Genomic DNA, 22,137 nt, shown 5'->3' with positions numbered 1-22,137 from the left:
ACAACTGTCTTCTGTCAGGGGATCTCAGAGGACTTTGCATGATACCACAGTCACTTTCCCATGTGTCTCTTTCTGCTCATAAATAGATATTCTTAAACCATAGCCACTCTATGAATGGCTTAACGAAGCAAGTCATCGTGTCCAAAGCAGAAAGAGAGCCCACACTCCCTCTGCGTGGGGATGCTCCTGCAGGATGTTGAGAAGCCATGTAGACATGCTGTAATTAATTTGTGTATTCTTCTATAGCATTAAGCAGCTGTTATTACAGAAGGACATGGATTTCTGCCCAGGTAGCACTCATGGTAGAAGATGAGCACACAGATTGTGGTAGTAAACTCATGTGATACGCAACCTTATGTTTCAGTGTCTGTAGTTTTGCACTTGTGAAAGTGAAGGCTTTTCAAGCCAGTGAGTTGCCAGTTCTCCCACTGAACCTGTGGCATAGCATTTCCTCCAGAAAACCCTTCTTCCAGCCTGCTCAAAGAAAACTATGATGGCTAGGGTAGGAATCAGAGAAGTGTCTGAAAGAAATTCTTCAAAAAATGGACATCTACAAAGTTGTTAAATATTATTAAGTCTATGGGACAAAGATGCAAAGCCAGAAAATGATCTCTTTGACTACTGTTGGTACTCAAGTGAATCTCATATTTATGTGCCATAAATTAGGCAAAGCATGGCCTCTCTAGATTTTTTCTGAAAAGCATTTCCTTTTAGGAGTGTTTGTATTATTAGTCCACAGCCATTTGAAAACAATCATTAGTGTGTCAGTTTGTATTCAGGCTCGGGTCTTTGCTCTTGAGTAGATAGCTCTATCCATTTTGAATCCTCTTGAGTTCAGGTGAATGTTGTTTGCTGTCAGTTGGAGATGACCCACAATTTTCTTAAGTCAGAATGAGATCATGGGATTTTTTTTCTGGAATAAAAGGGGAAAAACACCAATGTCTCTTAATGAGCTGTAAAATTCTAAATATGCCTAAAAATGGTTACTGATCTCTTCTCAATAGGAGAAGAACTAGCATAAGTCTGTCAGATATATGCTCAGGTATTGTATAGATCTGTAAATACAGTTCAAATTCCGTTTTGATTGACTCACAAAGTTTACTATACTTTTAGTCTGACTTTAGGTCCTTCATTTCTCGGTGTACTAAAAGGTTCTGAAACACAAGCTAAGAGCTCTTTGTGTCTATTCTCTGTGCAGACAACTAAAATAAGAAATGCAGTAGGTGCTCTCTAGCTGTAAGAATTTCTCATTCCTTCTACCTCAGGTATGCACTTCAGAGCAGTGGTGTGTCATGATGTTTAACACAGCAGGTTTAGAGAATAAACTCTACTGGGACATAACAGGCTGAAGCAAAATAACATGAGCTCTGTCTCAGAAAAGGTCTTTTGCTGATGCAGAAGGCACTGGTACTTAGCTGAGACAGTGGAGACTGCCTGACAGGTTGCAATTACTTCTGCCAAGTGCACCAGGCTGTGTTCTGAACCTTTATTTAATGGGGGCAGATCTGTTCTGAGTTATAAAAAATAAAACAAAAGTGCCTCAGGTCATAGATATGACAGTATCTGTGCTTCTAATCAGGTTTCACCTTCAGCAGTAGGTTTTGCTTATTCATCCTACATAAACCTCAAAATGAGCTGAATTTCCTTTATAAAAAAACCCACAGAAATGGAATCAATCTCAGCTTTAGTTCCCGTGAACTCCAAGACAGAGTTACCACTCCAACTGATCGTGTGTGCCAGGTACACTCTGCTGAGATAAAAGCTTCCTTCAGCATATCTGTGGCAAGACGACAACTTATGAAATAAGGTTCCACTTATGGAGGCTCTGTATCATGCTTTTCTCTGCTCTAGCAAATTGTTTTTGCAGCACACACTAATATACATCTAGAATAATATTCAATTAGGCTAATGGGTGCTGCTCACATTGTTGTAAAAATTGGTGATTAAAAACCTCTCTGCTTGGTTCAATCTACAGTAATTAATTTCTCCTGAAGAATATATGCACCTGCCTGCTCTTCCTTTGGGATCCCAATATGAAGTAAAACTATTATGCAGGTAAACAAAGGAGATAAAGGATGACCTTTAACTTTGACGTGATAGCCTACAGTATTTCTGATTTGCCATCTGTCATAATGCTGAAATGAGGGATGGGAATGATCTTCTAGCAACATGTGTGCTTGTCAGGGCAGGACTCGTGTGGTTACACTTCAGGCCTCACTCAGACACCTGAAAACTTGGTAAATGGTTGCTGGCATAAGAGGTTCCACTGAAATGGTGTTTTCAGAATAAGGAATTGGCCGTTGTTTGGCCCTTTATTAGGGCTTGTAATGCCATTCCATTCACATGCCCAGCCTCTGCAGACTTGAGGCAAGTCACCCACGTTGGGTGAGCACTGGAAGAGGCTGCCCAGGTGGGTTGTTGAGTCTCTTTCTCTGGGGACATTCAAACCCTCCTGGATGAGTTCTGGTGTGACCTACTCTAGGTGGTCCTGCTCTGGGAGGAGGGTTGGACTGGATGAGCTTTGAGGTCCCTTCCAACCCTTAAGATTCTGTGAACTCCTAGACAGTCAGGATTGCCAGTTGGGCCCACAAATAATGCCTGATTGGTCACCTGCCAAAGCAGTTAGCAGCACTTCTGCTAGCATTACTGTGGGGTCTGGCTCCCTGTGTGAGTTTGACGGACTGTGTAAGTTTGTAGAGGAAAAAGGATCAAAACCCAACGTGAGCTCTTTGCAAGATGGCTGACATTTTCTAGTATTTTGTACTCATAATCCCAGTTGTTCATTCTCAGCATTGGGTGACAAAATGGTATATCTTACCTGATAGAATGGTGCAAAATATAAATAGCTTTCTAGCAACTAGACTTCATTAATATGTATTGGAAACCTAAAATGCTATTCAGCTATGAGGGGGGAAAGTACAGAATTGCTTTGGATTATAATAATTTCAGCAAAACATCTAATTTTTATATTAAGCTTGCTTAATGGACTTCTATTGCATTGCTCTTTGATCTGAAGAAAAAGGTGGTGAATAATTTATCAAATAACAAAAAAAAATCCCCTTAGCCCAGCCCACACGTCACAACCTGCCCTGTAATTTACAGTTTTTAAGAGATGCTGTTTCCAGGCAGGAGAACTTGTTCCTAAAGATTCCTTCTTATATTACAAATGTATTTTCCTGAGGTACAGTCTGGGGGGGAAAAAAAATAATGAAGGAATGCAATTCCACAGACAAATGTTTCGGCTCTATGCCTTCTTCACTAAAGACAGTCATTTCAGCTAAATGCCAAAAGGCATTTAGCTGTAGCATTTGTCAGTGGAATAGAGTTGGCTTGAGGTTTCCCTCCTGATTTACAATTGAGTGTTTATTGGGTTTACTGTACTGTAGCATGTTTTGTTAACCTCTAAAAACACACATCCAGCTTGTGCATTAATCACAAGGATGATATCTGTCACAGTAAACTGCGTTGGTGTCAAGGCTTTTGTACCCTGCTAGACTTGGTGGAAAGCAAGTTGCATTGGTGGCTGTGGGATGTGGTCTGGAAAACCTCTGTCCAGCTTCTAGCTCATGAGATGCTTTCTTGTGCGATACATAATCTGTTTCTCCACATCTTTATCTTTCAAGCAGAAGAGAGGTGAAAAACCATGTCTTGTTGGCTCACGGTAGCTGGGTGAGCTGCCATTGAGTCACGTGCCTGAGGAGGATTTAGATCCATGTGGTGGTGTTTAAAGCCTAATTATTGGGAACTTTGTGCCTGGAGTTCCTCAATTGGTTTGTGTCTTGCTGGCAAAGTCAGTCCTCAGTAATCCCTGCTTCTGGTCACATACAGCAGCAGTGTTGGTAATCACAGCTCTATCATGACTCTTGACACATCTTCCATTCACATTTTCCCCCATTTGTCCGAAGCAATGAGTTGTCAAACATTTACTATGGCTGTGTGCAGAGTTTATTCATATTTAAATAAAGCCATTATCCTGGCCTTGAGTTTCAGTAGTTTTCTGCTCTTCCTCTTGAGTATTTCTCTCAGTAGTGCCATCTAATCATCTTTAGATTTTAATTAAACAGCTGTCATTTGCTTCCTAGTTCTGTTGCGACCTGATGTTGTATTAAATTTTAATTTAGCCTAGGCTGGATAAGAAGTAGATTCCTTCAGACAACAAAGAAATGCTATTAGCAGGTTACAGTTGTAATTAAGAAGAGCTCTGCTGAAGTGCTAATGCATTCAGGTACAGAGAAGAAGCTGGAGATAAACATGCACGGAATTATTATGCAGGGATAGAGCCTACAACATGAATGTGTAGTTTCCACCCAGGTTTTGGTCAAGATCTGGCAGCTGACTATCTCATGTAAAGAAACAGGAAGGGATTCCAAATTTTTCACCTGGGACCTTGAAGTGTCAGCAGTTGGAGGTTTGTGCTGGTGGTCCCTGGGAGTTGTTCCAGATGTTTCATTGATGCTGTGTCACATAAGAGGACCTGCCCATGTAGATCAACCTTATCACCCCCTCTACATTTCAAATGCTATTAGTAATAACCAGCACAGGTACCTTAAATTCAGTAACTTTTGGGTTTTTTGCAGTAAGCAAAAATGGAAATGTCCATGTCAAACCCAACACAATCTGGGTGAAATGCTATTACTTCTTGAAGATACACTAAAGAAAAAAGAAATCTGTTTATAAACCTAATGGACAGTCAATTAGTTCAGTTCTGCCTTTCTATTTCTTCCCCAGAGGAAACATATTTTTTTCAGTCTATAAATAACCAGCTCTTAAAAAGGTCTCTACACAGCCTATTCTAGTTGTGTAACACTCCATCCAGGTACTGGGCACCTGAAATATTGATTTAATAGTAAGTTGCTTAACAATGAAGTCTAGTCCTTGTGAAGCAGCAGCAGCTAATTAGCACTGTGTGTACCTGTATGTGCTGGCAAGGAAGGGAGGTTCAGGCAGTGCTTATGTCAAGAGTTGGATGAGCATATTTCAGCTCACCCACAAATGGCAGGGTCATTAAGTGTCTCTTTGAAGACCTTTTCTCTTATAGTTATCTTCACAGGGAGTTTACAAAAGGAATGCAAATGTCTTTATAAACCTTGCATTATCCTTCAGAGCATCAAAGTCTGACTAGCTTGGTAACTAAGCAGCACTTAGAATTAAAAGGAGGCTAGAGGTTTTGTTTCACCATTGTCACACCTGAGGATCAACATGGGGTGATACCACAAACAGTGAAAAAAACAAAGGAGAAAAACGTTGAGAACCTGGTCCCAAGTCTATTGAAGTAAAAAGAAGCCTTTCATCTCTGACTTGGTGTGGCTTTGGGTCAGACCTAAAGTGTGTGAGTGCCACCTGCCCTGGCAGGCAGAAGTTGAGAGAGGAGGGATTTGGAGGTGGAATTAGATACATGTTAGTTGGTTGTGGCTTTAGCAATACTGTTTTTGTGATACACTGAAGAAGACTGTTGTTAAAGAATGGCTTAGAAATAGCATCCTGGCAAACTGCTGCTGGGGACCCTTTTGACAGAGGACCACCACATCTTCCTCATGTATCCAGCATATGTTTACATTGGATTGCTGGCTTAGGATTTATGGGATGTTTGCTGTTGGTTTGGTGAAGTCTAACTACCTCTTTGCTGACATACTTGTGAGTGAAGTACCCTCAGTTTCTTTGTCTTATACAACCTCTCTCCAGCTAAGATGTATCTCATTGTTTTCTTTCACCTGGCAGTGCATTTTCTTAGCTTTCTTCAAACCTCAGTCTTTGTAAAGGCTTGACAGTTCTTTCACACTTCCACTTGTGTCTCATACTTCTCTCTTTCCCAGTGTCCTTCCCTCGTGGATGGCAACTGGTTATAGATGAGCCCAATCAGTGTAAACAAAAACTAGACAGTCATTTACTATGTAAAACATCTGGTTTGTGCCTGACAGAGAACAGACAAAGTGTATTTATCTGAGGTATTATTCAGAAAAGCATCTCCATGCAAAACAACACTTAAACACTTAAATCGTATTGAAGACTTAAGTGTCAAGCTGAGCATGTACTTTTAGTCCTGTTCTGAGCAGAAATGGACTTGAGCACATGCTTAAATGCTTTTCTGGAAGAGAATTGCCTGTAAAGCTCTAGTAGACTACGTTAGTTAGCTGGCACTAGCGGTATTAGTACTTCATTTAATTCAGGGTGCTTTTTGTAGAAGTTTCTGAATATTGATTAATAATTCATCTTAGCTGCAAGTATTTATTGGTCTTCTCCATCTGTCCTTAGCTTGTGGTCAATGCCCATTATTTTCCATCAATCCAGCTAGCAGACAGAACCAAATGATAGTGAATATATCTCCCTCTGCAAGCTGCCATTAAATTTTTCCCTAAAATCCATTTCTTCTTCCTCCAATCCTAATAATGGAATTTAAAGTTAAATTAGTTTGAAGCAACGTTTTTTATTTTTTTCTTCCAACTGACAACTAAATTAGTTTTATGGAAGCTGAAAAATGAAAAGCAGATTGATTCAAAGCAGTATTTCCTAGTGCAGCCTTTTCAAGAAGGCTGAACTGTACCTCTCCAAAAGCACAGACTGTTCCTTGCTCTGCATGTGTGTCAAGTTCTAGGCCTGTGGTAAGCACTGCTTAGCCATAGATAAGCTGCTCTGGAGGCCTTTGGAGGCTGTTTCCCTCCAGCCTGCATACCTGCTTATGCAAGGCAAGGACCTCTGCAGCAGCTCATCTGGAGTAATTAATCAAACTGCAGCCATACTGAGACACAGAGGAAGGCTGTGTTAATGGAGTCATTAGAATGCCAGCTCTGTGACTTCATCAAGATTAGAGATAAATGTGGTGAAACATCTCTAGGTGGGATTTTGATGGAGAAAGATTTAAAAAGTTACATATGGATGACATTACCTTGTTTGTAATACCTTACCTTATGCATAGTTCTACTCATTGTGTATTATATCCAGAAAAGGGAGAATGGTCAACTCCAACACTCTTATCTGGAACAGTAGGGAAGAAATGCTTGATAGTCACTTCCCCAATCACTGCCATGATTTGGGGCAAAGGAGTGGGAAGAGTTGCTGACTGGCTCTGGAGTTGATGGCTGAATAACACCATGGTTCTGCCAAGCTGCAGACCTGCCTCCATGTGCTATTGCTTTACAGATATCATTGCCACAGCAACCAAGCTTGTAAATGGGTTCAAAAAGAGTAAATCCATATATTTGTCAAAACCAGAATTTGATGGTCCCAATACAGCTTTTGGTTTAGGAAAATGTGAAACCTCTGGCTGCCAGGAGCTTGAAGGGTGTGTGCAAGGAAAGGCTGCTCTTCTGCTCCTGTCCCCATCAGAGGCAGGGGTTTTGTTTCTCAGCCTGACCCTTGCGATGTTCTCATGGTGTTATGCCTCTCTAACACCCACCCTGCATTTGTGTGTTTGCATACAGGACACAGAAGTCCTTAACACGGCCATTCTGACGGGCAAAACGGTGTCTGTTCCAGTCAAGGTTGTTGCCGTGCAGGAAGATGGGTCAGTGGTTGATGTTTCAGACTCCACCGAGTGCAAATCAGCTGATGAAGATGTCATCAAGGTAAGGCACCCACATGAGGCAGAGAATGGAGTTTCGTCCTCTGCCATCACTGTGTTGAGCTGTTGCCCACATTCAGGATTTTACATCAACCAGTTGTTTCCCAGTCATGGCTGTTTCTGCAGTGGTGGGTTGTTCCCAGGGTGTGATGAGGAGAGTGGTCTCCAGGGGGTGTGCAGGACGTTTCCATTGCCTGATGTGGAGTGCTTGTGCTGATCTGTTCTGTGTGGTGTCTGATACACCTCACTTGGAAAAGTCGACTCCCCACGCACAGATCTTTGTTCTTGTGTAGCTTTTCTGTATCCACTATTTAGTAGTAATAATGCAGTGTATTGTAACATCATACAGCATGCTTTCCTGTGTGCATCACCTGCTTTCCACTCAGGAATTTCATATAAGTAAAGGTATTGAACTCTGGAGGAGCATGACAGATAATAGTGTCAAGCATATTGCAAAAATTCTTAAAATGAGAGCCAGGAGCTTTTAAACAATGCTATGTTTTGGGTTTTAAAAAACTAATACATTCAACTGGTTCTCCCTCCCTGACACTGAGATGCAAATAGCATTAATGTGACTTTATCTAGACACTGACTTTGTGACTTCTGACACCGTTTCATGGCTTTCAGCTTTTAGTTCATTATTATTTTTAGGCATAGAAGAAGAGATACTTTTGCATATGTTTAATAGTTTTATTTATTATGTGGTTTGAGTATGTTTTTTTCTGATTTTAAATGAACTTAATTGACAGCAGTGAATTCTGTATAGGAGTGGGGTTTTTTTGTAGTATTTATGAGTTTCTTAGTTTAGTCCTAGAAAGATCTTTTCTTTGTTTCAATTCAGGGAAAGTGCAGCAAGTTATACGTAAGTGCTATAAAAATAAGGTAGTATAACCAAGTTCTATATCAGCAACATCGAGACTGTCTTTTCTTTGCAGTTCAGAAAACCAGATCCTGATCTAAAAGATGATTTATGTGGACTTTGGTTTCTTTTAGTTGCGTTTATAGTGTTTCTGGGACTTGCTAGAACTTGAGTTAGAGAAGACTGGATTGGACCCGATAGGAAAAGGTCAGAGGAAAGACTCCCATTCCTCCTCCAGTAATAGAATTAGTAACAGCAGATGTTAGAGAGATGCTGCATTTTGAAACGTTACCTGTTTAAAGCCCATTTAGTCCAATCAGCAGTTGTCCATAAAGATATCCTGTCAAAGCTGAGCGGTGAAGTTGTTCTGATTCCCAAATTTAAAAGGTCTGCTGAAGCTGGCAACAAAATAAGGCTTGACATGACCTCTGTGAGCAGAGGCAAGATTTCCAGTTCCAGCTGGGGATTTATACACTTCAAGAAAGCAAAGCTCTTGCCCTTTGACCATCTTTCTTCTTTGCTTTTTCAAAACAGGTTGTATATCCAGGTAGAATTAGATCTGATGAGTGTCTCCCATTCCTTTCAGTGATCTGGGTAGAGCAGACCAAAACACAGGCCAAGATTCTGCACAGGTTTTGCAGGTTTTGCACTGTAATTCCTTCTTTTTTCCTTTTTTGCTAGTGACTGACTTGGTGTAAATCAGTTCTTCATCTGACTGCTCTGTGAAATTATTTGAGTGTCGAATCACTGGCAGAAGAGAAGGCTCTGGGATTCTTTCTCAGACCTGGTACCCAACTCTTTAGATACTGATTTAATGAACAAAACCAGGGGTTCTGAATGGAATCTTTACAGAGTTCATCTTGCCTCATCCTGGTGATATAAAATGGGGGCAATGTTATTTGTTGTGAAAATGGCAGCATACTTATAATGTATTTCAGTCATGAGTTCTATCAGACCAAATGCTATTCATGCATAATTTTTAACTGGAAATACATGTATTGGTTGCAAGATTGAATCCATAACAATTCATTTGCTGAGTTAAAATTTACTACAGGCTTTACATGCCTGTATTTTCAGAAAAGAAATCCCATATTCTCTTTACAAGCCCCTTTGGTAAAGCCAGTGTTGACTCTGCTTCCAAATTTGTGTTGCCTTTTGTATATAGGTCATACTGCTAAACCCTCTTAATAAGAATTGTCAGGCATTTTGGATGTAATTGCTTAATCTTAAGCTTCTTTTCACTGTTAATTCTGCCTTTATTGTTTCTTTGTAATTGGAGAGATATTCATATTCTTTTGGGCAGAACAGAGAGTGTTGCAGTCTTAACCTTTTATTTCTGTTTAATAGCTAATGATTTAATAGATAATTAATGAGACAATTCTTTGATCACTGCTGTAACCCCCTTATTTTCAATTAAGACACATCAATTTGAAGCTGGTTTAGATAAAAACAGACTTTGGCCCAGGCTATTATGTATTTATACAAAATGTGCTTCTCCAGGCAGCTACCTAGATTGAAATAAGTACTACTCAGAGATGGTCAAATAGATAGATGATGTACAAGTGATTTATTTGTAGGTAAGGGATGGTAATCTTGCCTGTTCTAAGCCATATATTCCCTCAGCCTAACAGTTTAATAGCTTCCCAGCAAGAGAATATTTCAGCCCTCATTTTTCAAAGCTAATTAGTGGTAAATATAATGAAAAACACACAGTACTTTGTGACCTTGCGTTTTCCAACCTTTCCTCAAAGGAATCTCACAGGTAAACTTGCTCAGTTCAACTACAATCCCTGTCCCTACACTTGCTGATCCCTACAGCTGCAGTGCTGACCACCCATTTTAACTTGAACTACCTACCTTCTAAAATATTTGATGGAAACATTTCTATAAGTCAGGGAAACTCTTATGCTTATTCCATTATTGAAGAAAGTATATATTTAATACTGTTGGCACTGGAGGGAGAAGATTGGCTTTATGATTAAGGCACTGAAATGCTTCTTGGCATTAATTTCCATATCTCTTGCTGCTATCCTGTGTGACTGTGGGTAAATCACTCATTCCCCTTGGAATCTCCTTCTTTATCTGCAAACAAGACAGAGAAATCCTTATCCCAGCCTCAGCCTGCCTCATGTAGTTTCTGAAGCTACTGTTCACTCTGAACAGACAAATTCCTTATCTTCAGTGGAGTCTCACCAACTTCAGTGGTTTTCTGCCACAGACTCAATTGGAGGCATTTCTCTCAGTGTCCTGCTTTTCTTGCAAACCACAGCTAAATAGGGCTGTGAAGCTGAAAAGAAAGAAGTGGTGGAAACTTGATAGAATTTATGCATAAATTGTTCAGCTGCTTGGGTGATGGGAAGTACAGTGAGAGATAAAGGAGCTGTAGGCATTATGAGATGAACTTTTCTACATTTGTGCTGAACCATGGGGCCTTAGTCTTCATAGGTGTGGAAAAAAGCCTTGAAGAAAAAGAGAAAGCAGTTGCAGTATGGCAAGAACCTGCTTTGCTCATCCATCCTGTCAGGAGGTATAAGCATCGCTGAAGCTTTGCTGGACTGTTAGAGTGGGTTTCATTTGCTCCCCCCTGGCTTTTGAGCCATACTTAGAGGGAAATGAAGAGTTAGACCAACATCAATCGTGGAGGGAACACCTTGGGGTGGTTTATTAAAGGGGGAAGTCTAACCTGAGGGGCTTTGGCACAATCTTTACAACTGCTTAAAGACTCCAAGCGAAGTCCACACACTCCTTTTTTCTCCCTGTAAAAGTGCCTTTAAAAGCCTGAACCACAGTAATTTCACATGAAGAAAAACTCTGAAAACATTGTAGTTAACGTGGTAGTCTTAAACATCACCTACAAAGCAGCATCAAGTGAGGAAATTGAGGACAGCTTCTTAGTCCAAATGTTTATCTCAGTAGTGTACAAATGAAAGCCAGACAGCTGCCCAACTAATTCGTTCTTAGATTAGTCATATTTTCATGTCCTTTGCAAGTTACACAGAAACTGACTGATAGTCCAAATTAATCTCTGCAGTAATTCAAATGGCTTCCATGGAGCTACATCAGGGACCAATTTAGCCTATTTTCTTGGTAACAGAAAGGGCCCTCAATTGAACAGAAGGGAGTCAGAGGGCCCCATCCTGCCCATTTCTGCCCACATGTAAAGTGCACTAGAAACAGGCCTAATGTGCCCAGAGACATACATTTAAAAACAATGGTGTTTCTATAATATACCATGAACTCCATCTGTGCCAGAATGCACTTTTCTTGTTAGCTTGCTAGAGGAAAGCACTTCAATGAATTATTTTTTCACCTTTTCATAATTTCTTGTCTAATTATAATGAAAGTAAAATTCAAACCATGTCTACCTCCTACTTTTCTAACACAAACCTTATCTTGAACTCTCCATAATTAACATTAAAACAATAGAAGACCTAATTTTCCTAGCAGCAGCCAGCTAGGCTTTATCTAACATGCAATAAAAATAGTGTAAGAAAGGCAGGACAGGTAATAGCTGAAATAGACTGAACCTGAGGAAGGTTCTTCCCTCTGCCAGACAAAAAGCAGATGAGCAACTGAGGAACCTGTTCAACAACCCTGGACACAGTGATCTGTAACCCCAGCACAGTAACTGCTCCAAGGAACCACAGGGAAAAAGATATAGGGAAGGGGAAGGATACTGCAGTTCTTCTGTTTAGATGATACTGATTTTTTTGGGGAAGAATTCGTTATTGCAGACTTGCAGCACATTCTCAGGTCAATTTCCAGAAAGAATCACCAGCCTGGAGTTGTTAAACACAACTATTTATGTAGGAGCTCTGGACACAAAGCCAGAGCATGTAATTTGCAAGTTGTGCAGCTGCTTTGCCATTAAAGCATGTCATAGAGACTGTCAGGTACTTGTACTTAAAGTGGAGCTAAACTTATTTCTCCATCTATCGTATTTTTGAGCACCTATCACTGCATTGCATAAGAGCTTTATTTTGTGGTCACTGGCACAGAAATCAGCTCACTCCAGGAGCCCAAACTCTGGAAGGAGTGAAAATACTCTCTATTTGTTTAGATGATGGATTTACTTTGGTGCCAGTTGGTATATCACACAATTCATTTTGAGCTAGATCTTATTTTAGTTTGAAATTACAGCGAGGTTTTCCTTTGGTGCTGCTGAGTGGTTCCAGATTGACAGCCAAGGAAGCTTAATGACCCCATCTTGTCCCAGAGCAGGGGACAGGCCAGGCTGTGGCAGACAGCTGTTCAACTGGAGAGCTTGTGAAGTGTGAATGTTTAATTTGGTGAGTCCTTCTCCCTGTCCATGCTGCCCTTTTAATCTCACCTGATCAGTGCCAGTGAATCAGTATCATCAGCTCCACAAAATCAGTTGTGAACAACCTCAAGTCACTGTCAGCTTCATCTCCATCTGTCTTTGGGAGCTGGGAGGTAATGGGCTCCTCAGTCCATTACAAAGCCCGTGAAATAATGAGTCCCCTGATGCCTGGCAGAGCAAGAGGTTTACAGCAGTGAAGCATTCCTTAGCTGAACCAAAGGATCACTCAGGAGGTGACATTCCCGCTTGGGACTGAGGTTTGCCTCTCAGCTTTACTCTGTGAAGCTGCTGATGATAAAGAATCTCCTGGTCCTATTAGATTTATTGACAAGAAACCTGTTGAAGACTGTGTATCTTGTCTTCTGTATCTGTAGACTGGTATGCCTGAGTTAGAGTAATAATTAAATATCATTGAGCTGCTTGCAACTCATTGAACATAAATCAGGGCTTACTATTTCTGATTATTTTGGCCAAAATCCCCACCCTCTTTGCCCCCCACACAAAGTTCATCTTTATGAGTCACAAGAGATAGACAGGAGAGTGCAACAGATCTCTCTACAATCTGTCAACTGTTGAATTAAGGATTTTGCTTTTTGTTGAAATATCAGAGGTTCTGACATTCAGGTCACCAGCTTCTGCTAATTAGTTTTCTAGTTAGACAAAGTATGATCAGAAAAGAGTAACATAGCCACTTACTGCATATTGAAGATGTATCTTAAAAACTGCTCTTGTTAGGCAGCAGCAGGTTGAAATCTATATTGTCTTATGGTTGTGCCAAGCTAAAACTCTGGGTTTAGAGTCATATTTGCACACAAACCAGCTCCATGTATAGCAATAAGGATGCCAACGAGGCAATCTCGCAAAATCACATATTGAAGAATTAATATTCTGTACACAGTACACATTGTACACAGTTTATAGCAAAATATATGTGTGTGTCTTCCTGAAGCTATTTTTAAACACACACAGTCTTCAAAGCCAGCTTGAGAAAACAGTGTTTTGTCTGGGAGAGGAGAACGTGAAGAACAGACCATGCCGACATGTGCAATTACACAGATTTCGGCAGAGATGCTTATGGTGTCTTCCAAGGGACCAGCTGCTGCTTCTGAGGAAGAAAACAATTCTATGGCTTAGCATTTGGCTGCTGGGAGAGCAGAAATGCAAAGGGCACGGATCCCAGTCCTGGGAAACAATCATTAGCCTGAACCACGATATTGCTTGGGATAAACTGAATATTTTATGCGAAGAGATGCAGAGAGTAAACAATTCAGTCCAGGCTCAACAAAAGCAAAGGCAGCAATAAGTAGTTGTTGTCAGGAGAAAATGACAAACTTCTAGAGGCTTTTTTATCCAAGTTCTGTAGGAAATTAATGTTGCTTTTGAAACTTTAATGCAGCTGGCCATTTAAACATTGTAATTGTGGATGCATGAACCTCATGGATTCTGAGGCTTTTATACTTCTTGAACTATCATTCTGGCTGGGCTAATTAATTCAGATTCCCATTGTCATCAAAAACCCCTGAGGCCAAAACGTGCTTTCAGCTGAAGTCACACTCCAGTGTGAAAGGCATTGGAGTGACAGAGGTGTTCCAGAGGGCAAAATTTGCTCCATGTGGAAGTTAAAACAGCCATTAGCTGTCAGCTATGGGGGGAGAAAAAGTCATCATCCGCCCACTTCACTGATGTGTTGGTTGAGAGAAGCAATTGGGCAGCTCATGATGCTTTCTGGGTGGCATAGCATCACTTTTTAAGCAAGAAAAAGTGTTTTGGGCATGAAAAATGTACAATACAATATACTGAATCTTTCAACCAATAAACAGGGTTTATTTCTTGAGAGCTTGCCAGCGGTTGGCATACTCAACAGCCAAACCTTTGCGTTCCCTTGGCTCTAGAGGGTCACAGGTGGATTTTGAATGCAGCTTGAGTGAATGTTTTTGTGGTTTAACTTCTCCACACCTGTGTTTTAGTAATGTGTTCTCTGATGCCTTCCCTTGAGATACAGGAATGGAGCTGATGAGGCTGACACACCACCATCATTTTGAAGTGCAGTTAATTTACTTGACACGAAAAGCACCTATCATTGACAGTAACCAGCTCCCTTTCTCCTCTGTGGTAGAAGGCTTTTTGTTTCCTTGATATGCTTTTAATTATTAATATTTTTTGCATTCACCTAAGATAGAATTGGAAATCAGAATGGAAACTATTTTGATTTCATTCACAGGAGCAACAACAGGAAGAGAAATAGCACGGAGCTAGGCGGATCCATACCTTTGTACATCAGGATTGGAGTGTGTCTGGGAGAGGGGAACAGGGAAAATCCAGCCTTAAAGAATGCTAGCAAAATGCTGGATTAATGAACCAGATAACTTATTAAACAAGGATGAAAGAACAAAGTCAAGTTATAAATGATGTTTCTTTCTCCATTTGTATGAAGTAGGGGGAATGGAATTGTTTAATCTGTGCATCTCTTTGTATAAAATATTCAGTTTATCCCAAGCAATATCGTGGTTCAGGCTAATGATTGTTTCCCAGGACTGGGATCTGTGCCCTTTGCATTTCTGCCACTGGGTTGTGGCTCTTCTCTTCTGATTTATACTGGTATCTCTGTACTGAAAAGTTGACACCCATGTCAGAGACTTCCTTAATTTGCAGAGAGATAAAGAGCTGCATTTGTGAGTCAATCAGGCTACTAGAGCAGGGTCTGGGTGTATCTTTCTTAAAAGTTTTACTCACTTATTTACATTTTTGATTTTTTCCAATAGGAAATAGAAATTTAAAAACATCCCCTCTACATTTTACAGCTCCTCAGTGGGGCAGGTTTGGAATTCTGTGATGCTTGGCTGGGAAATTAAGCAGCTTTCCACTGAATTCAGTGTGAAAAATGAATCACTGTTTTGTTAATATTAAGTTGTTTAATTTTACACCTTTGATGAATTACTCCTGAAGAAAAGGATTGGAAGTGCTCTGTTATTCTATAACAAATAAGCATATTGCTTGTGTTTGTTTCTGTAGTCTGTTGGTCAAACAGCTGCCAGCGTTGGCACTGCCACCCTTACAGTCTATGCCCTGGATGCCAAGTAGGAGCCTCAGTCACCTGAGTACTTCCTTTCCAAACATCTGGTCAGCATTTGTATTTTATATTTGTGACAGATCTATTCACAACTGTATGGCCAGTATTTGATTTTGTTCAAAAAGTGTGGCAGTTTAGATTCAAAAGCAGTTTAGATTCAGAAAGATGATACAAGACCAGATTCCTCAGCAAACTGTCAGGCAGTAAACTACTGGTGCATATAAGGCCAGATATATAGCTATATATATGCATAGAAATTAATAGATGTGTGATAGGGACATATAAATACCCTTTTAAATACATATGTTTATATATATGTATGGATGGACATGGTCAGTGTGGTCAGTAGACATGTAAGTCTATGTTTGTAAAGTCTTCTGTATCTACCCTTTACACTCACCTCTGTCTTTGCTGTGTCTTTAAAATACACTCTCCAACTGACCTGTTGCAGGATATGACCTTCCAACACACTTTAGCAGCTTGTAGTTGGCAGCTTATGAACTCTGCAGTTCCTTCAAAGGGAGTTCCAGCCTGCTCCTGCTATAGAACATTGGTGATGTCCTGTGGGCTGAGCAACATGGTCCTGCCCTGGGCTGGAGAATAAAACCTCCCTGAAACGTGAGCCCAAATCTAAAATCTGTCATGAGCCAGAGAAAAGGATGTATTATAATAAACAGGGAAATAATGGGCAGAGGTACATGAACCTCAAGAAGAGGCTGTAAGGGGCATGTGTCCTTCATTGAAGAAGATTTGGGCATTTATTTGAGTTGCATGCATTTAACATTAGAGGAGTGCTGACAAGGTACTCAACCCGGTGTAAAAGTGATGTGGACACAGTATCTACCCTACAGATCTCACAGCTGAACAAGAGTTACACAGGGCTTGCTACAATATAGACATTCTGGGACCTAATCCTTTACCAAGTCACTTGTACAAACACCCAGGGCAGCTTAGCAAGCAATGAGGAGGGAAATGACATTACCCAGGGAGTGAGAATGGAGATTGCTCAGCAGGACTGCCAGCAAGAGGGAGTCCTTTGTTTGAGTTGCATTGTCAGAAATGAAAGTCCCTAGCAGGAAATGCTATCTCCTATTTATATGCTTTATTTATTTGCTCTTTTCCAATTGCTGCTTCTGAGCTTACTGTTTGGATTTAATTTGCAACCCCTCCCCAATGGGCTCTCAGGTTTTCTTCTGAAAACATCAGAGAAAATCCTTAAGACACACAGTTCTTCCTTAGATCTCTTACACTCAATACTGCAGAACAAAATTAATGTATGCCCTTCCTTATTGTTTTCCTTCTTAATTCATTTCTTTCCATAGAGGCTCAGCGAGTGCCAATTTTCCAAGTGAGTTTTTAATCGCCTGAGCCCAGCGTGATGACTGCCTTACAATCTAGTTGCCATTTGATGCAATCAGTAATTCAGAATACAATGATTATCTTCCCCCCTGCCCCCTCCAAAAAAACCCCAAACCCCTGAATGCTACATGGCCAGCTGATAACACTTGGCTGTGAAGAAACATAAAGGCTGTGTGACAGAATGGAACCTTTGCTTGTGAAGTCTTCCCCAGCCCAGTACATGAAGGTGATGTGAAATGGTTTTATAAGATGGGGCACGAAGATATTTATTATTCTGATAGTAAGAGCATCAGCTGGGGAGGGAGTGAGGGAAGGAAGGAGAAGATGGGAACACAGCGTGCTGAAGTATTTCTCGCTGCTAGAATGTTTGCTTTGAAAGGGCCTTTCAAGAATACATGTTGCCAGGGGAGATTTTCTCTCCACATCTTTTATTGCCACCCCACAAATAAAAGATTTCAATACACCAATACTGGCAAACTGCAGATTTAAGTGGTCCCTGCCACGCAGAAGCTGTAGACTTTTAGATTTCCCCAACCTGTAGTGAGTTTAGCATGAGAGATTATCAGTGTAAAATGAGAAAATCCATCCTTGGAGTAAATGCTTCATTGATGTGGTTTTTAAGCACAAATTGTTTGCTATAAATGCCAAGCAAACATTTGTGAAATCACTGAGTGAAGATCAGGACCCAAGTATTGTGAGGAAAATGTAACACTGAAGTAAAGAAAGGATTGAAGGGAAACAGTGTCTGCAAACACAGAGCTGCATTTCCCTCAGTGCAGACTACCAGAAGAGTGTCTCTCCTCCTTGCAGCTTCTCCTTTGTCATTTTCTCCTCTAGGGGTCTAGGGATGGCTTTTTGTCTCTTTACACAACCCAACACTGGGAAGAAACCACATGGGATGCAACTGAACCCTAAGTCATCACCTACTCACTTAATCATGTTGGGATGGGGAAGAACCAGGCAGCACCATTATAGCAGAGGGCTGAGGTTCTGAGAATCTGTTTAATAGAGCAAGTGCCCACAGTGTATGGCTTTTTTCCAGTATTCTGAGTGACTACCATGCAACTGTCACTGTGTAAGTTACAGCTTATTTGTTTTTCACAGTGTTGTTGGTGAGTGTGGTTGTCTCAAGTCTAGTAGACAGCCATTTGCTAAGACCTTCTGTTCTCAGCAAACTTGACAACGTGGTTTGTTTAACTGCCTTATGTTATTATTGATGTTTTCATCTTGTGTAACTAATTTTGCTGGGGAAAAAATATTATTGCCAACTTTGATCTCCTTAATTCTTGTAAGAAAATGCCTCCAGCTTTGGTCCATTTGAAGAACAGCCAGATGGCTTTGTACAGGAGCGTGACTCTTTGGAGAAGGTTGCTGACATTGTGTGAGTGTCTGTGGATCAGGATGGGAAGGGATCTTATTTAGTGAGACTGAAGGGATTTTGAAAGTGGCTGCTGCTGCCTGTCTTGTGTATAATTACTTTTCTGTTTGTCACTGGGAACTCAGAAAGAGCTGCAGCAAGCTCAAGGGTCCTGAAAGTGAAGGTGATAAAAATAATAAGGCTAGGATGAGTCTGAAATACAAGAAGAAAGGAAAAGAAACATAAAGTATCCTGGAAAGCAGGAACCTGGAGCAGCTCATCCCTTCCCAACTGCCTAACTTGATGTAGAGGATGTTGGTGCAACCTCACCCAACCCCTTTGCAACAGTCCAACCACTGTGCAGGTGCTGCTCTCCAGGACAGCACAGGAGATACCCACAGGTCTGATAGCAGTTGGGCTGACCTTTTTACCTTGTGAGAACCAGACACTTTATTTGCTACAGTGTTACTTTGTCCTCACAGTACTCAGGTCCTGATCTCCACTCAGTGATTTCACAAATCCTTGCTTGGCATTTATAGTGAGCAAATTGTGCTTAAAACAGACCCTTTGTGCCAAACCTTTTCTGTGGCTTCTGAAGACTCTGGCAGTGCCTTTCAGGTATGGTAGTGAGTGAGATATGAGCCTCAAAGTGCAAGTGTGTTTTCTAGATTGCAGCCTCTTGAGCAGCACTGGGAACCAGAAGTGTGCTTTGTTTTTTCTAGTTGGGATAAAATTTTCACTGAAGAAACCCCTTCAACCCTGAGTTCACGGCTGGAAATGAAGTGGACTAGTTAGGCAACATGGAAGGTAGCAAAGTGTAGAAAAGCAAACATCTCACTACCAGAAAAAGGATGCTTTCTCAAGTTAAATCAATAACACTACGTATATCACCTGCATTAAACATGAGACTTGAGCAGAGTTATTTCAGTAAACCAGAATCTAATAGCTTTAGTAGTCACAAACTGACCTCAGATGCCTGCAGCAGGGACATGTCGTGCTATGGAGATGAGATTATTGGCAGGCAGAAATAATTTCCTTTAAACTAATGAGCTTTCTATTCCTTGAAACTCTGGGGTGTTTATACCCCAGGACCACATCAGTGGTGAGAGTACACATGTCATTTAGCAAACAGAAAAGAAACTGGACATATTGTACTCACTGGCCAAAGGAATTTTTGATGGAAAGCCTCTTTTGGCTTTGCCCAAGAGGAGTGTATATCCAAGAAGATATTCTCTCTCCAGCCTATCTGCAAGCAGAGATGTTGGAAGCCTGGCTGCTCAAGCAGCATAGGCAAAGGTCAAGGAAACAGTGGTAAAGTACATTACCTAGCAAGACAGGAAATTTAGGGAAGAGGTTTCAGGTTCTCTAGAAGCTTCAGAGCTCATCTTTTAATCCATTTTGATAATCCTTTCTTAGATGTGGAAATTTCCTCAGGGAGGAGGAGGGAGACATGTCCCTTATGGCTGCATATCTCACTGGGTTGCAGGCTTCTGTGCAAGTGTAGCAAGCCTTTGGGCTCTGAGATGCTGACTGTCCAGCTCTTTAATGTCTCAGAAGGATCATTGGAGGCACTCCACCAACTTAAATTAGAGGATGTGAAGATCCCACTCTCTTAAGCCCCTTTTGAGATCCTTTATGTGTGAATAAAACAGGTAGAGAAGTCACAGAGATATAAGCTCTAAGAGCTTAAAGGGACAAAAATGAAAGAAGAGCTGAAAAGAAAAAGCAGAAAGGGTGAGCTGAAAGGGAAGAATATGAAATCGATCAGAGAATGAAGTGAATGGACAGAAAAAAATGTGTGATTATTGGCAGCAGGTGTAGCTAAAATCCCAAACAAAACTTCACTAAGCCCTACTTTGCCACAGAAGAGGGAGATCAATGTGAGAAACTATTTGAAGATTCCAGGATGAACTAAGAAATGAAGCCACAGAGGAGAAGGTGACAGCTATCCCATCACAACATCCAAAGTGCACTTGCAGCATGAGCAATGTGAAAAAAATCCATGAGAAACCAGTATTAAGAAAACTCTAAGTTCAGTAAAGAGGAGAAAGTGACTTTCTTAAAGAAAATAAAGGCAAGGTCTAGTCAGTCTTCAGTGCTGATTTTCACAGAGAGAGTAAAGCCACAGCATGGCACCCATTCCCCTGTAATAGAGATGCTTGGGGTGCAATATTAGTTGTGCAGGATGTGTTGTGCTTGGGTGGAAATGTGACAACCATCACACTGGACTACATTGTTTAATTTGTACAAATTGGGAAGTAAATGTCTCCAGAGAACAATAGAATAGAAGAAAAACAATACATTCATTAAAAAATGAAATCTGTGCTTTGCATTAACTTGCTGTAGCAAGCCAGGAGATGAAAGTAATATAATAACCTAGAATTTAATGTGAAAGTAGTTTCTGTATTTGTACATGGAATACAGCACATCTGTGTTGGACTTCTCTGGTGGTTCAGTGCATCATATCCCCCTGAGAAGCTCACTTGAAACCAATAGCAAGACTAAAATTCATATAAAATCTAACTAGTGTATATAAAAATACATGTTTTTAAAAATATATCTATTTTAGATATAGAATGTAAAATCTAACTAAGTAGTTTGAGTTGCAGCCACAGTAAAGAATTGATCATGGGCTAATGGAACCACACCTGCAATACATGTAATACATGCAAAATGGTAATACATTTTAATCAAAACCCAAGCTAACCAACATATAACTTGATCAAGTCCATTTGCCAGTGCTGACAATCTGTTTTGTACCTGGATTACCTAGCTAGCTAATTTAAATTTACTTTCCTTGTCTCTTCCTCAAAGGATTTTTAACACAGACATTTCCTATCATCCTTTTTAGGGATTTTTTTTTTTTAAGAAAGCACCATTTTAAAATCACCATTTTATTTTCAGACACAATCTGGAAATATTGCCTTTTTTTTTTTTACATGATTAGGCAAGTGTGGCATCGTTAAAGAAACATAAAGAAATAGACTTGGTCAAGACAAGAAACCTTTCCTGCTTTGCTCATCCTTTGCTTGTGCTGCAGTTTGATACTTCCCATTAAGTCCATAATGTGCCTTAGGCTTTCTGGTTAGGAAAGAGAAAACATAACTGCTGGTGAAAGAGCCAAACAAGTTTGTGTTTTGTGTGATTCCAGGGTTCGGGATAGGTTTTGATGTTGTATATAGTTTTTACAATACTTGTGATGAAGTGAATTGGTCTGACTTGAAGAAACCTTTTTGTTCTTCTCCCATGTCTTTTACTTTCTTTGCCTGTGTCATATTTTTCTGTAGCTACACAGCCCAAAGGGAAGATGTTAAAAGACAAACCAAAGGAGAAAAATCCAAAAGTGCAACAGAAAACTTAGGGCAGCATTCTGTGCTTTGTCACTTGTCTTTCATGCATGAGTTGGAACAGTTCTTTTTACCCAGTTTCAATAGTGAAGAAGAGCTTTACAGATCTGTCTTGGCATTTAGATAGAGTTCACATAAGTACATGCACTATGGCTGTAGATTGGAGAAAGAGTGACAGATAGGTAGAACATTGATTTGTAGCTGGATTTTAACAGGGTCTTCATGAGAAAGAAGCTCAGTTCACCCAAGTCATAAGGGCTTTGGAG

The 22,137-nt window shown here is 40.5% G+C and overlaps 1 protein-coding gene across 2 annotated transcripts in view; it reads left to right on the top strand.

Moving 5' to 3' along the window:
• LOC104559824 (transmembrane protein 132B) overlaps positions 1–22,137 on the top strand; it is a 232,101-nt gene that overhangs the window by 186,128 nt on the left and 23,836 nt on the right. For both annotated transcript variants that reach the window (XM_062009941.1, XM_062009942.1), the window contains one exon: positions 7,419–7,562. In XM_062009941.1, the coding sequence (XP_061865925.1) occupies positions 7,419–7,562 (144 nt within the window). The remainder of the gene's footprint in view (positions 1–7,418; positions 7,563–22,137) is intronic.

The sequence above is a fragment of the Colius striatus genome, chromosome 17, assembly GCF_028858725.1.
Source record: "Colius striatus isolate bColStr4 chromosome 17, bColStr4.1.hap1, whole genome shotgun sequence".
Classification (NCBI taxonomy): domain Eukaryota; kingdom Metazoa; phylum Chordata; class Aves; order Coliiformes; family Coliidae; genus Colius; species Colius striatus.
This window is presented reverse-complemented; position numbering and strand designations above follow the sequence as displayed.